This window comes from Labrus bergylta, chromosome 4, assembly GCF_963930695.1.
Source record: "Labrus bergylta chromosome 4, fLabBer1.1, whole genome shotgun sequence".
In the NCBI taxonomy this organism is placed as follows: domain Eukaryota; kingdom Metazoa; phylum Chordata; class Actinopteri; order Labriformes; family Labridae; genus Labrus; species Labrus bergylta.
Window position 1 is genome coordinate 29,262,211 of NC_089198.1, and position 11,819 is coordinate 29,274,029.

General features: G+C 41.1%; 1 protein-coding gene across 1 annotated transcript; it reads left to right on the forward strand.

Annotated features, from left to right (window-relative positions):
• The first annotated feature begins 846 nt into the window (after positions 1–846).
• Positions 847–7,098, forward strand: loxl5b (lysyl oxidase-like 5b). Its single transcript, XM_020660457.2, has 7 exons — positions 847–2,060; positions 2,879–2,987; positions 3,426–3,563; positions 3,700–3,856; positions 6,251–6,346; positions 6,438–6,553; positions 6,741–7,098. The coding sequence occupies exons 1-7, from the start codon at positions 1,178–1,180 to the stop codon at positions 6,745–6,747; spliced, it is 1,506 nt and encodes a 501-aa protein (XP_020516113.1). The 5' UTR covers positions 847–1,177; the 3' UTR covers positions 6,748–7,098.
• The last annotated feature ends 4,721 nt before the right edge of the window (positions 7,099–11,819 follow it).

The following is an 11,819-nucleotide window of genomic DNA, read 5'->3' on the forward strand; positions in this document are numbered from 1 at the left end:
TTTTCTACTGGGCAAACAATGAAATTACTTTTTATTTTATTTTTAACTTTCTGGTTTTGGGGTAATTTTTTTTAACATTTTTTATTTTTTATTTGCTACAACTGAAATATGTTTGTGTTTAACTTTCCCCAATAATCACAAAGTTGCAAAAGCAATACATTCATAAATACTGATTAACACATGATTTTGGTATTGTATAACAATCTTTCAAATATTTGAAAGTTGAACTGCTTCTGTGTTGTCAGTGGGGAAAAAAATTACGATTATTTTATTTCTCTTTTAAAACCTTTTGAAAGAACTTAAGGAGTCTGCTGGTGATTGTGATAAAGTCTAGAAGCTTAATAAGCTCATAGTCACTAAAGAAAAATCAGCCAATCCCAACAACAACAACAACAACAACAACAACAACTAAACTAAAATGGACTTCGAGGATGTATGATTAAATGAGCCTCGTGGAGGGTTGCTGTGTCTGTAGGATGGTGACACACAGACGCAGCCTGCCGCCCTGTGGTGGAGGATTAGTGCTGCATGAAGCTCACCAGGTGAGTCTCTCCAAAGTCTCTTTAAAGTGTTTGTAGATTTGGTTGGGAAATAATACTAAATCTAAAATCTGTTTATTATTTATGATGGACTTACCGTTGTTGAACTTGAATGACATCGTTATTGTCTAAACATAGTCTTGGTGAGTTTTGAATGGTGTTTTTGCTTTTATTGTTGTAATAGAGTATATTTAACAGTACAACTAAAGCTAAAGACTTTTCACGGATAGCTTTTCCTCTACTGGGCCGACTGGTTTCTGGAAAATAACCAGGCTGAACGGCCACATTCAGATGACTTCAGTTCACACCAGTGCGTAAAGTTTACTCTGCAAACGTCCTTGTGTAAGGCTTGTGTAACGCAACTTCGCCCCGGCAATGCACGGGTTAAATTGTCTTGCTAGAAAGTTTAACTTTGCGTTGGGAACTGGGCTGAATTCGATAAACGACCCGAGAAAAGGTTCCAGCCCTCTTCTTCTCTCCACTTGTCCTCCTGATATGTTGTTCTGTGAGAGGAGCTCAGAGCGCACTCCTTCATCTCATCCACTCTCCTCAGAGCAAATCATCTCATAACCGTGTTCGGCATTGATTTACAAGAGGGATTTATTTTTCTTCGATTTCATTTTCTAGTTTCCTCTGCCATGGCGAAATTCTCTTTTTTATTTTTATACCTTTTCCAAGGACTACTTCCCCTCATCTTTGGGCAGCAGCAGCGCACAGCTGGGCCCTGGCGGCAACGGGTTCAATGGCAGAACAACGGGCAGGTTTATAGCTTAATGAGCACTGGATTAGAGTACCAGGCTCCGGTTCGGTCAAGGAGCCAGTCGAGGGTTTATATGAGCAGCAGGAGGGATGCCACCAGGAACCAAATGCCGGTTGCGCACAGAGGAGCGACGCTTGTAAGACCTGGACAGGCTGAATCTAGACAATTGAGGACTGTTAGCGGTGTGGAGCTAGAATCTGTAGCTCAAAGACAGAATTTTAGACAGTATGTACCTACTAATGGTCGTGCGTCAGGGGCCACAGCTCAGCATCCTGCAGAGCGCCCTTACTTAACAGGAGCTGCAGGCAATTCAGGCGCACGACGCGTAATCCCTGACCACACCACGACCATGAACTCCTCTGCAGCGGGGAGTTTGACAGATTTTCCGGGCAGGGTTGGAGGTATCAGTGGGGACGCTTCTGCTCTACATACCAGAGGAGGAGATCCAGCTCCCGGTGCGCAATACCAACAATTACGCACGGTGCCAGAGGCCATATCTGTCTCCAGACACTCAGCTCCAGCACATCCCACAGCTCTGGAGAGGGAATCTGCAGCTCCTGCTCCTTTCCCCGCGCTCACTGAGGATGTTGCGAACGAGGCTGCTGGTAATAGAGAAGACATGATTAACGATGACCCTCGAAACCCGTTTAAAAACCACAGGAATTCTGTTTTCCACAACATGTATCCCACAAGAGGGAGGTCAGGAGCCCGCACGCGCCTTCCGCCTGGCACAGGGTATGGAACGAGATATTTCCAAAATGGTGAGTATGGTTCAGTAATTATATGGAATAGGCCTTCTTAGTTAGCATTGATTTCACTGATCTAAAACAAACAATGACGGCTAGGTGTGTCCACCAGTAGTGACAGGGCTTATACAGGTTTCAGATGTGACCATGACCAAGTGTGTTTGTCTAATTTCTACCCCAAAAAAGAAACATTACACTGACCAAGTCTAGATACACATCTTATTTCAAGACCATGCAGTGAAAAATAAGGCCTGGAATTCTTGCAGTGAGTTAAAATATCTGTCAGGAAACAGCTTTTGCTTGTAAAGTTTTTTGAAATAAGAGATTGATCTCGGATCCAGAAACATGCCAAGTAGATTTTGTAGCTATGAAAACAATACAAATGTCTTAGACTATTGGATGTTTATCTAGAAATGTCAGGTGAATTTATACACCTGAACTAACTGGTTATTTGCATGGCTTATGTAAGTGTAAAAGGATATTTGTTTGACTAGAAATTAGACTAACTGTGAAGTTTTTGAGTTTTTTTTGTAGTTAGCCTAGTCTTATTTCAAGATCACAGAAAAGAAAAAAGTGATTTACAAGAAGAGGAAAAAGATACATTTGGGATTTGAGTCCCAGACTGACAGCTCAGGAATGTAAAACACTTTGAATAATGCCAACAAACACAAACAGCTGCTCTTATTCTGCAGCCAGAACACTGTCTGTCTGTCTGTCTGTCTGTCTGTCTGTCTTTGAATTGTTCTCCAAAAATGAACTGACAAAAAACGTTTGTCAGAATCACAAAGCCATATTGAAAACTTGGTGCTGTCTTTTTAAATCTCCTCCCTCAGGTCTACCAGACTTGGTGCCCGACCCATATGCCATCCAAGCAGGTGCTTACATCCAGCGCATGCAGATGTACGCGCTCCGCTGTGCAGCTGAGGAGAACTGTCTGGCCAGGTAATCATGTGCTGCCAAAAGTGATTCACTCCTCCAGTACGCAGACACACACACACACACACACACACACACACACACACACACACACACACACACACACACACACAGGTATTTCCTCTGTTGAACTGGTCATTTAAGGTTTGTTTCACTTGTTTTAGTGGAAATGTTTTTTAAGGAGAACTATGTCTAACTTGTTTAATATTAAAGGTTATCTGCTTTGTTGATGAAGTTAAAAGAAGCGGTCTGATCTTATTATAGAGCAGTGACTCTTCAACATGATGTCATGCCAACACATAAATGTTCTGGGTTGATTTTCCCAAAAGCATTCAGCACAATGGAACAAACCCTTTGCACTTAAACGTAACTGAACTCCAGGAGCTCAGCCAGGAGTACTTTCCAAAGCAGCTCATGCCTTTTTCCTCCTGTGATCCATCCAAGGTCGGCATATGGACCCAGCGTGAGAGACATCGACTTCAGAGTCCTCCTGAGGTTCCCCCAGAAGGTGAAGAATCAGGGCACCACTGACTTCCTACCTGTCAAGCCCAGATACCAGTGGGACTGGCATAGCTGTCACCAGTGAGTTCACACAGCCCTACCATCATATAAACGTAGCACCACGCTCTCTTTTAAGTCACCTTAAAACTGAAGAAATATGGTTTTAGCATCGCCACAAGAAACAAACTATTTTCTGTTTTCTTCTGTTCTTGGTCAGACATTTCCACAGCATGGACGCCTTCAGTAACTACGACCTGCTGGACACCGTCTCTGGACTTAAAGTTGCAGAGGGACATAAAGCCAGTTTCTGCCTGGAGGACACGGGCTGTGATCCCGGATTCAGGCGCCGCTACGCCTGTACATCTCATACACAGGTAAGATACACTTAAGAAGCTTGTAAAGTCGACGTGTTCTATTTTATGAACAGGGTCATCAGAAAATGGGATCAAGATTATTTTGCAAAAGAGAGCTGAGGAAATCAGGGATTATGATTATTTTGTGGGCAGGCCTCTGTGTGTCAAAGATGACCTTTGGCTGCATGGTGCTGCAGTGGTTAGCGCTCTAACCCCACAGCAAGAAGGTTCCCGGTTTGAATATCACTCTGTGTGGAGTTTGCACGTTCTCCCTGTGGGTTTTGCAACCTCCTTTGAAGTCTAAAGAAACGCTCATCAGATGAAGCATTGTAAGTATAGTATTAATCATCCATAGGGGTGAATGGGAGTGTGCATCCCTGAGATTGACTGGTGACCTGTCCAGGATGTACTCCGTCTCTCTCTCTCTCTCTCAAAGAAGGCTGGGATAGGATTGAAAATGACTGGATTCCTATGTCACCAGAAGTTGAACATTTACAAGTTTTGTGTTGGGTATCTAGCATCATTCCAGTCAGCCTGATTAAAGCTTGAAATTTCAATAACTCAGCACTTCATAAGATGAAAAATGAAAATACAGAAAACACATAACTCGCTCCAAATGGCAACACACAAAAGAAATCCTACATCATCTTTTAAATGTTTTTATTGAAGTAATAGGAAAGCTATGTCAGAATACGTCCAGGGTTTTTGTTCCTTTGAAACCTGACAAATGTTGTTGCAGGTCGGAGCTTTAATTGGACAAGACGTACTGTACAGTATGTGTAAGGGTTCCTTGATTAATCCGTGTTTATCTTTTGGGCAGTCTACAAATTGTCCATGAAGATCATAGCTTGGAAACCAGACTAATCTGTGAGCTCATGTTTTTGTTTGCTCTGGCAGATGTCTGGTTTCCATCCAACTGACTTGGTGCTGGTCAGGCCGATCACAAATGTTTATCTAAACTGTGACGAGTTTGACACGATGACAATCTCCAGGAAATGATTGTTCAGAGTAGCACCAATGAGCTAATTATGTAGACAAGCAGGATGGATATGCACATATGAAAACATTCAGCTGAATCAGCTTTTCCACCAGTAGAAAGAGAACAAACATCTGCACTTACAAATATCTTTAACAGATTTACTTTTCTCATTTATTTGGTCAAACCTTTATGCTGTTCTCTGCCTATGATAACATCCCCAAAAAATTCAAAATGAGCTTAGACGTTCCTGACTTATTTGCCTTTGTAAAAAGCTCTATCATTGTATAAAAAGTGATTTATGACAAACATTAGTTTAAAAGTTCAAAAGGAAGGTCTAAATATCTGAGGCCTTAGATATCCTGATTTTTATCTGATAAGATCGAAAAGTGTAGATAATGTAACTCGATGTTGTTTTCCTTTTCCGCCTCCATCGTTCGTCTTTTAGACCTCTCAGAATAAAATTCAAGGCTTTGTGAAAAATGTCAAACCTGTCACACTGGCTGAGCATATTCAAGTGATGACACTTTTTTAAGTCCCGTCAAACCTCCTACAAAGACACAGAGATTTTCAAACTCTTACAGGTTGTCTCAAACTCTCTGTGAACTCTGAATAGACTTTGACGCCTAAACCTAAAAGTTAAAGTGCTCCTTTACAGATTGATAGATTAAGAATTCTGGTTTAAATCTTTAAGAAAAGGGACACCTGTGGACTAGTGGTTAGGGCGCTCTCCCTGTACGGAGGCTATAGTCCTCCAAGCAGGCAGACTGGGTTTGAATCCGACCTGTGGCTTTTTTTTCACACATCTTTCCCCGCTCCTTCTCTCCCTGATTTATGACTCTGTCCACTGTTCTATCTCCAAACAAAGGCACAAAAAGACTAAAATTAATTGAAATTTTTCTTTTTAAATCTTCAGGTTTTTGTCAGTATTTTATCACAGCCAGAAAGCCGGCTATTGATCTTATATATTAAGGCAAACATTTTGCATCTCTTTGCTTGCCATACATAAAACCGGTACCTCTCCTATTTACTGTGTGGTTCAACGTTGGTCTATCAGAAACATATTTTTAATTGTAGTGAGTCAAACCAAACTCCGTAGAGGTAGCAAGGCCCTGATTTATAGTGTTACTTTTGTTGTGGAGGCTTTTGTAGATCCTCCAGTTTCACTTCTAAGGAATGTTTTTTATAACCACAACTCCCTCTAGCCAAGAAAAGAAACATCCTCAGGGCATGAAAATATTTATTATACGTATTGTCTGGCTCTGTGATTCTGGCTTTGCACTGCTCAGTTGAGTGTCTTGTAACAGCGTCCAAAGAGCTGTTTGTGTAACTCTAATGTGCCTCATTTACAGCTCTTGTAGGAACAAAGCTTTCAAAGCCGTCTGAAGAGTCAAAACTTTAAAACAAACCTGGGGGGTTGTTGGGGTTGTGTTTTTCAGGGACTGAGCCCGGGATGCCACGACGTCTACGCAGCCAACATCGACTGTCAGTGGATCGACATCACTGACGTTCCTCCAGGAAACTACATCTTGAAGGTAACTCGTGTCCTGTTGAATTTCCATCCAGCCTTTAGCAGACACGTCTGCAGAGCTGCTCAACACCGTTTTTTATTTATGATCTTTGCAGGTTACCGTTAATCCAAATTTCCACGTGCCGGAGTCAGATTTCACCAACAACGTCGTGAGATGTGATATCACGTACACGGGAATCTATGTGCAGACACGCAACTGCAGAGTAACAAGGTAGGAGTATTTCTAAACATGGACTGATGTGTTTTATTTTTATCATTTGTATCTAGAAAAACATTTACATAGGTTACATACTACAGGATTAAATAGAGCAAGATAGTGTAATGTCAACAGAGATGATGCAAGTCTTATGTGTTTTATTTTTGATGCTTTTTACATCTTCTTTTCCTCCCTCTTTCAGAGGGTGAAACCTCCCTTTGCAAGAACTCTCTGCAGGACTATGCAGCAAACATCTCTGAACTGTGCAGCAAACATCTCTCCCTGAACTGTGCAGCAAACATCTCTCCCTGAACTGTGCAGCAAACATCGACTTTATGACGAACAAAAAAAGTGCAATTGGTAAAAGTGCTCGTTTAGTCTTGTGTTACGTTTACTGGAAATAAATGCAAACATATTCACCATTTGTTTTGTACATTTCCCACATGAGACCCTCACATTTACTTGATTATTGTATCTCTACAAATGTGCCATGATTCATTTCATAAACATCTTCTTTTTTTTTTTTACTTAAGAAATACAAGTACTGTTTTCATATAGGTCTACTTCTTGAATGCTGGTTAATAGCTTGAATCGTTTATTGTTGCATGTTGTCTTTGTCTTGTTGTTTCTCGTTTATTTTACCGCTATGTGCACACCATGTTGTTTTTAATAGTTCTATTTAAAGGATTAGATGTACTATATTTTTATCATTGTCAACAGATTTTATGCACAGACCAAAACCAGCCATGTAATTTTTTAGTCTGTGTCACATTCTCTCACATCCATACCGTGTCTCTCCCTATTGGTTCCCACTGAGGACAAAAACAGGGTGCTAATAAAAGTGTTTAAAAAAACAGCAATGAAATAAATATTAAAACATTAAAACAGCTGGGCACTGAAGTATTTTCCGAATGTTCTTCCAAACAGGAACAGAACACGGGGTGACTTGGGCCACACTCAAAATCTGATCGGCCAACACCTTTAACTATAATTGATTTTTTACATCTTCTGGGGTCGGATTAACTTTGAAATCAACTTTTTGGTTTGTGTTGTGACAGGCAACTTTTAGCTTTCTTCGCATTTATAATGTAATCAATTTTCTATTGAAGTAGAAGGAAACTCTTGTGCTTCAGCCACTCGGTGCTCGGTTAGAGGTCTGTGCTCTCAGAGGAGTGAAGACGTTCAAAATATAGTCAAGGTTTGACTCTGACTCTCACGCAGTGTGTTGAAAAGTTAGTCCTTTTCCCCCCTAAATACATTTGCCTTCAGTGATTCGTGTGCTTCAGTACTTCCTTTGGATTCACTGAATTACATTTTGTACATTTTCTATTGTTTTTACATGTTGTGAACAACATTTTAAAATGAAATATTATCTTCAGTTCTTAAAGAATTAAGCTTAGAGGCTTTATTTGTTGCCACTCAGTTGTGTAACTTTCTGTAGTAAGTAAAAGAAAATACACTGGCATGTAATGTCTTTTAGAAACTGAAATGTTAGTAGCTGAAGTGCATAAAATTAGTGGAGTTAGAAAGAGTAGATAAAAGCTATTCACCTGTGTGTTTGCACAAACAAACTTCATGCCACCACTGCATGAGTCTGTACCCCAAACAAGCCACAACTGTAAATAGAAAAATGTCTGAATCCGTCGCTGACATAAATAAGAGGAAACAGTTTTCAGCCATGGATTAACATTTGCAAATCATTCCCAGTGTAAGATATGAACTCGTGATTAAATGTTCACCCTGATTAAATAAATGAAATTGCATGTCTCATAATAATTCAAGGACATCTATGAATTTCTCATCACAGAGGAGTAACAAATAGAGACTTTGGGTAGAAGGATTTCACTTCTCAGTAGAACTGGTTCACTGCCAGTTTTCTTGTTAAGTAGATTTGTTGACAATAATAAATATACAAATTATCACCAGACCTACAGTCTATCCTTTCACCACTTTTTGGTCTTGTCTGCAAGTGTCTCACTTTGTGTTGAATGGTGTGTTGGAGAATATTTCCATGAATGTGTGCTGTTGTATAACTGAGTGAACGGAAAATGAGGAAAAATGTAGTAATTACCGATGTTTAAAAAATCTCATTCTGTTGGTATGTTCAATTCCATGCAATAAAGATGGTGATGCATTTATTGTTATAACAATTTCTCCTTTTTCTTTTGAAAGATAACCTCAAGCTTTAAACAACACCCAAATATCACAATTGTTCCGTTTGTGTAAAGTTTCCATCTGGCTGCAGCTGCTTGCACACGTTGTATTATATATGTGCCACAGACTGGTTAAGATGAGATTTTTCTAAAATCCTGGATTCTTTATTTGGACAAAAGCGACTTGAATATTCACACTGTGCAGGGATGAATCTGTATTCTGTCCTGTTAAATGGAGGACCTTTACTTTGAGTGACACGTGCAGATTGTGGCCTCAGAGACAAACATGGCTGCAGGCAGACGCTGGCGGCATGTTTGCTGACAGACCTCTGTGAAGACACATCCTGCAGGATCTTATACAGCCGTGCCATTTCTACTAAAACACAGCCTGAGCACCATGAATGGGAGCCTTTTCACCTCACTCTGTCTTCCTCTTCGCATTTCAGGAGAGCCGCTTAAGGGACAGCTTCCTGGCATCATTCATGTCCACTGGGGAGTGTCTGAGATTACCAGGGTTTAAGTAACACATGAATATTTTCTCTGAGTGAGAAGCCTGACATAACCTTCTAGAGAGTCATGACAAATGTGTTCTACTGAGGACAAATGTGTTTTTGCTGCAAGCACTAGACTATTTCAAACATCTAAGGAATGAAAGGACAAACCCCGACCCTTGCTGATTTTATTAACTCTGGGGTGGGTGGTGCTTCACCGGATTCAGAGATGTTTTTACCTTGAACCAATCGCTCTCAAACCAGCTATATATGTATATATATATATATATATATCATGAAGATGTATTGGAAAACATGCAGGCTCCAGACAATGTATGCACTGTTAAATGCACAGATGTTGGGTATTTACAACAAAGCAGAGCTCAGTCTCATTTTAAGAAAGCAGCGGACCACTGAGATTAAGCGCAATTGAAATGGTTTACGTTGGAAGTTGCCAAGGTGCGTCCCTGCCAGAGTAGATTGTCTCTGTTATTGAAAGTGTCTGGAAAATTCCCCAAACCCCTGTTGAGTCGACTCCAGGCCTGTTCGTCTCGGAATTTTTCAGGACAATATTTACAGACAGTGACGGTTTCAGCGAGAGATTGCTTCAAAGAAGTCTTGGTTAAAGTCAAGATCTGGACATAAGCAGACAGCTCTTACATGTGCCAGCTAACACAAAATGACAACATATGCTATTCTAATGCTTAACAAGTACAATTTGTACCATGTTTACATCATCTGGTTTAGCCTGTTAGCACGCTAATATTTGCCAATTGCCATTAACCAAAGCACAGCCATACCATGTGTAAAGATCAACGAAACCAAGAGACATTGCTCACTGGTTTATGAATTTTGAAGCATCAAAATTGGCCGTCGCCTCTGTGTTCTTTAAACAATATGTGACCATATTTCAATGTGGACATGCATTACGTCGTCTCTTTCCTAGTTGATGACAAGCAGTGGTACTGACTTGACACTCTAGCCAAACCCTAATGCCTACCAGGGTTTATCGCTGATTTAGCTCCTAATGGGACCATGATTTACTGAGTGAACATCTTGCTGTACTGGCAAAGATTATAATTAGTCAAGAGCTTTACGTCATTTCTTACTTGTTTCCAATGGTAGGGTATTTTTCTCATCTGGTTTCAAGCAGTCAGACTACTTTATGCAACCTGTTGGCCATTACAGAGAACGCATGACTGAAGCTCTTCTGGACTAGTTTCACCTTTGTTTTCTACTTACATATGGTGTGTGAGCACTTATAAGAACATTTTAAATTTCTCTGATTTTAAATATTTTCTCATGAACTAAATTCACGTTCACTAAAAAACGTTAAAAAGTTGAACCCAGTGGTGATGCCAGAGGAAAATCCAGATCATAACCGTGGTAAGCAGTCCAATCCTCTGCGGGTGTCGGAATCCATCCAATCGTTGTTGAGATGATTCTGGACCAAGTGATGGGCTGACTGACTCATCGACAGACATCGCCATCCCTGACATCACATTGCTTGTGAAACAATGCTCATTTGGTGCAGAGCATAGACTGTAAACATTAATTGATGTGCCTGAGGGACATCACCCATCTGTTACTGCAGGAGGCTCTAGCGTCCAGTTGGAGTCCCATCAATGGCGGTCGCCCTGCTAGAAATGCTGTCTCAATCAGTCAACCTAACAACCAGCAGAGAGTTGGAGCTAAGACGGGTTTTAAGCCTCCAGACAAACCATTACATCACGCTCATCCATCAGTCAGGTCAGCTAGATGCTTATTGGAAATAACGCTTATCCTTTATAAAATCAAAATGAATGAGTTGTCAAAAAAATTCCCCCCCAGTACTGGGTGTTGATCGAGACACAAGCCAGCCTCAAGCAGACACTCGACGAACTGCAGGATTTTGCACTTCAAAATCAATTTACACCAACTAAATAATCTTGTTTGTTTTTCTACTAGGCATAAATCCCTGTGTTTGTACTTACTTTGGGCACTTAATGGTGTTTTTTTACTCACTGAAAAGTCAAACCAAAATTGCTTCCTCCAGACCCCTTCAATTAAACCAATCAAGTGATGAGTGTTTGGCTGGCTGTGTTCCTCTCAGATCTCAGCTGGTCTCTTCCTTTTTGGACCAGCGTGTCATTTTAAACATGTCATGTTGTAAAGAAGACATCGACTGTTTGCTCAGCTGTGGGGCTTTATACCAACATCTGGAGGAGTCCCATTAGCCCTACACAAGCAGAGAAGAGCATCTGCAAAGGCCCAAGGAAAGGAAAGAAAGGCTGCCTTGCACTTTTCATTTGGCCTTGACAAACAATCCAGCGTACAGGTAGGTAAGGTGAGACAGGGATGGGCTTTGCCATCTGCCTGCAGCGTACACTGAACATACTGTGGCAAGGAGAGACATTTTCCGGATGCATCTGCACGTAGGTGGGCAGTGTTTGGAGAGGTTACTAAGGCCAGGTCTTGGTATTCTGAGGTCATATTTCGACAAAGAGGGGCCACGTGAGAGCCGCCGGGGACGTAACAGAGGAACGTGCTTAGCCTGAAGGGAGCGTCTTGACAGGTTGGTTTTAGGCACCGAGCAGAGAAATTCCTCAGCAATCCTGCCATCCCGTTGAGATTAAGAACAGTGCTGAGGTCAGCCGT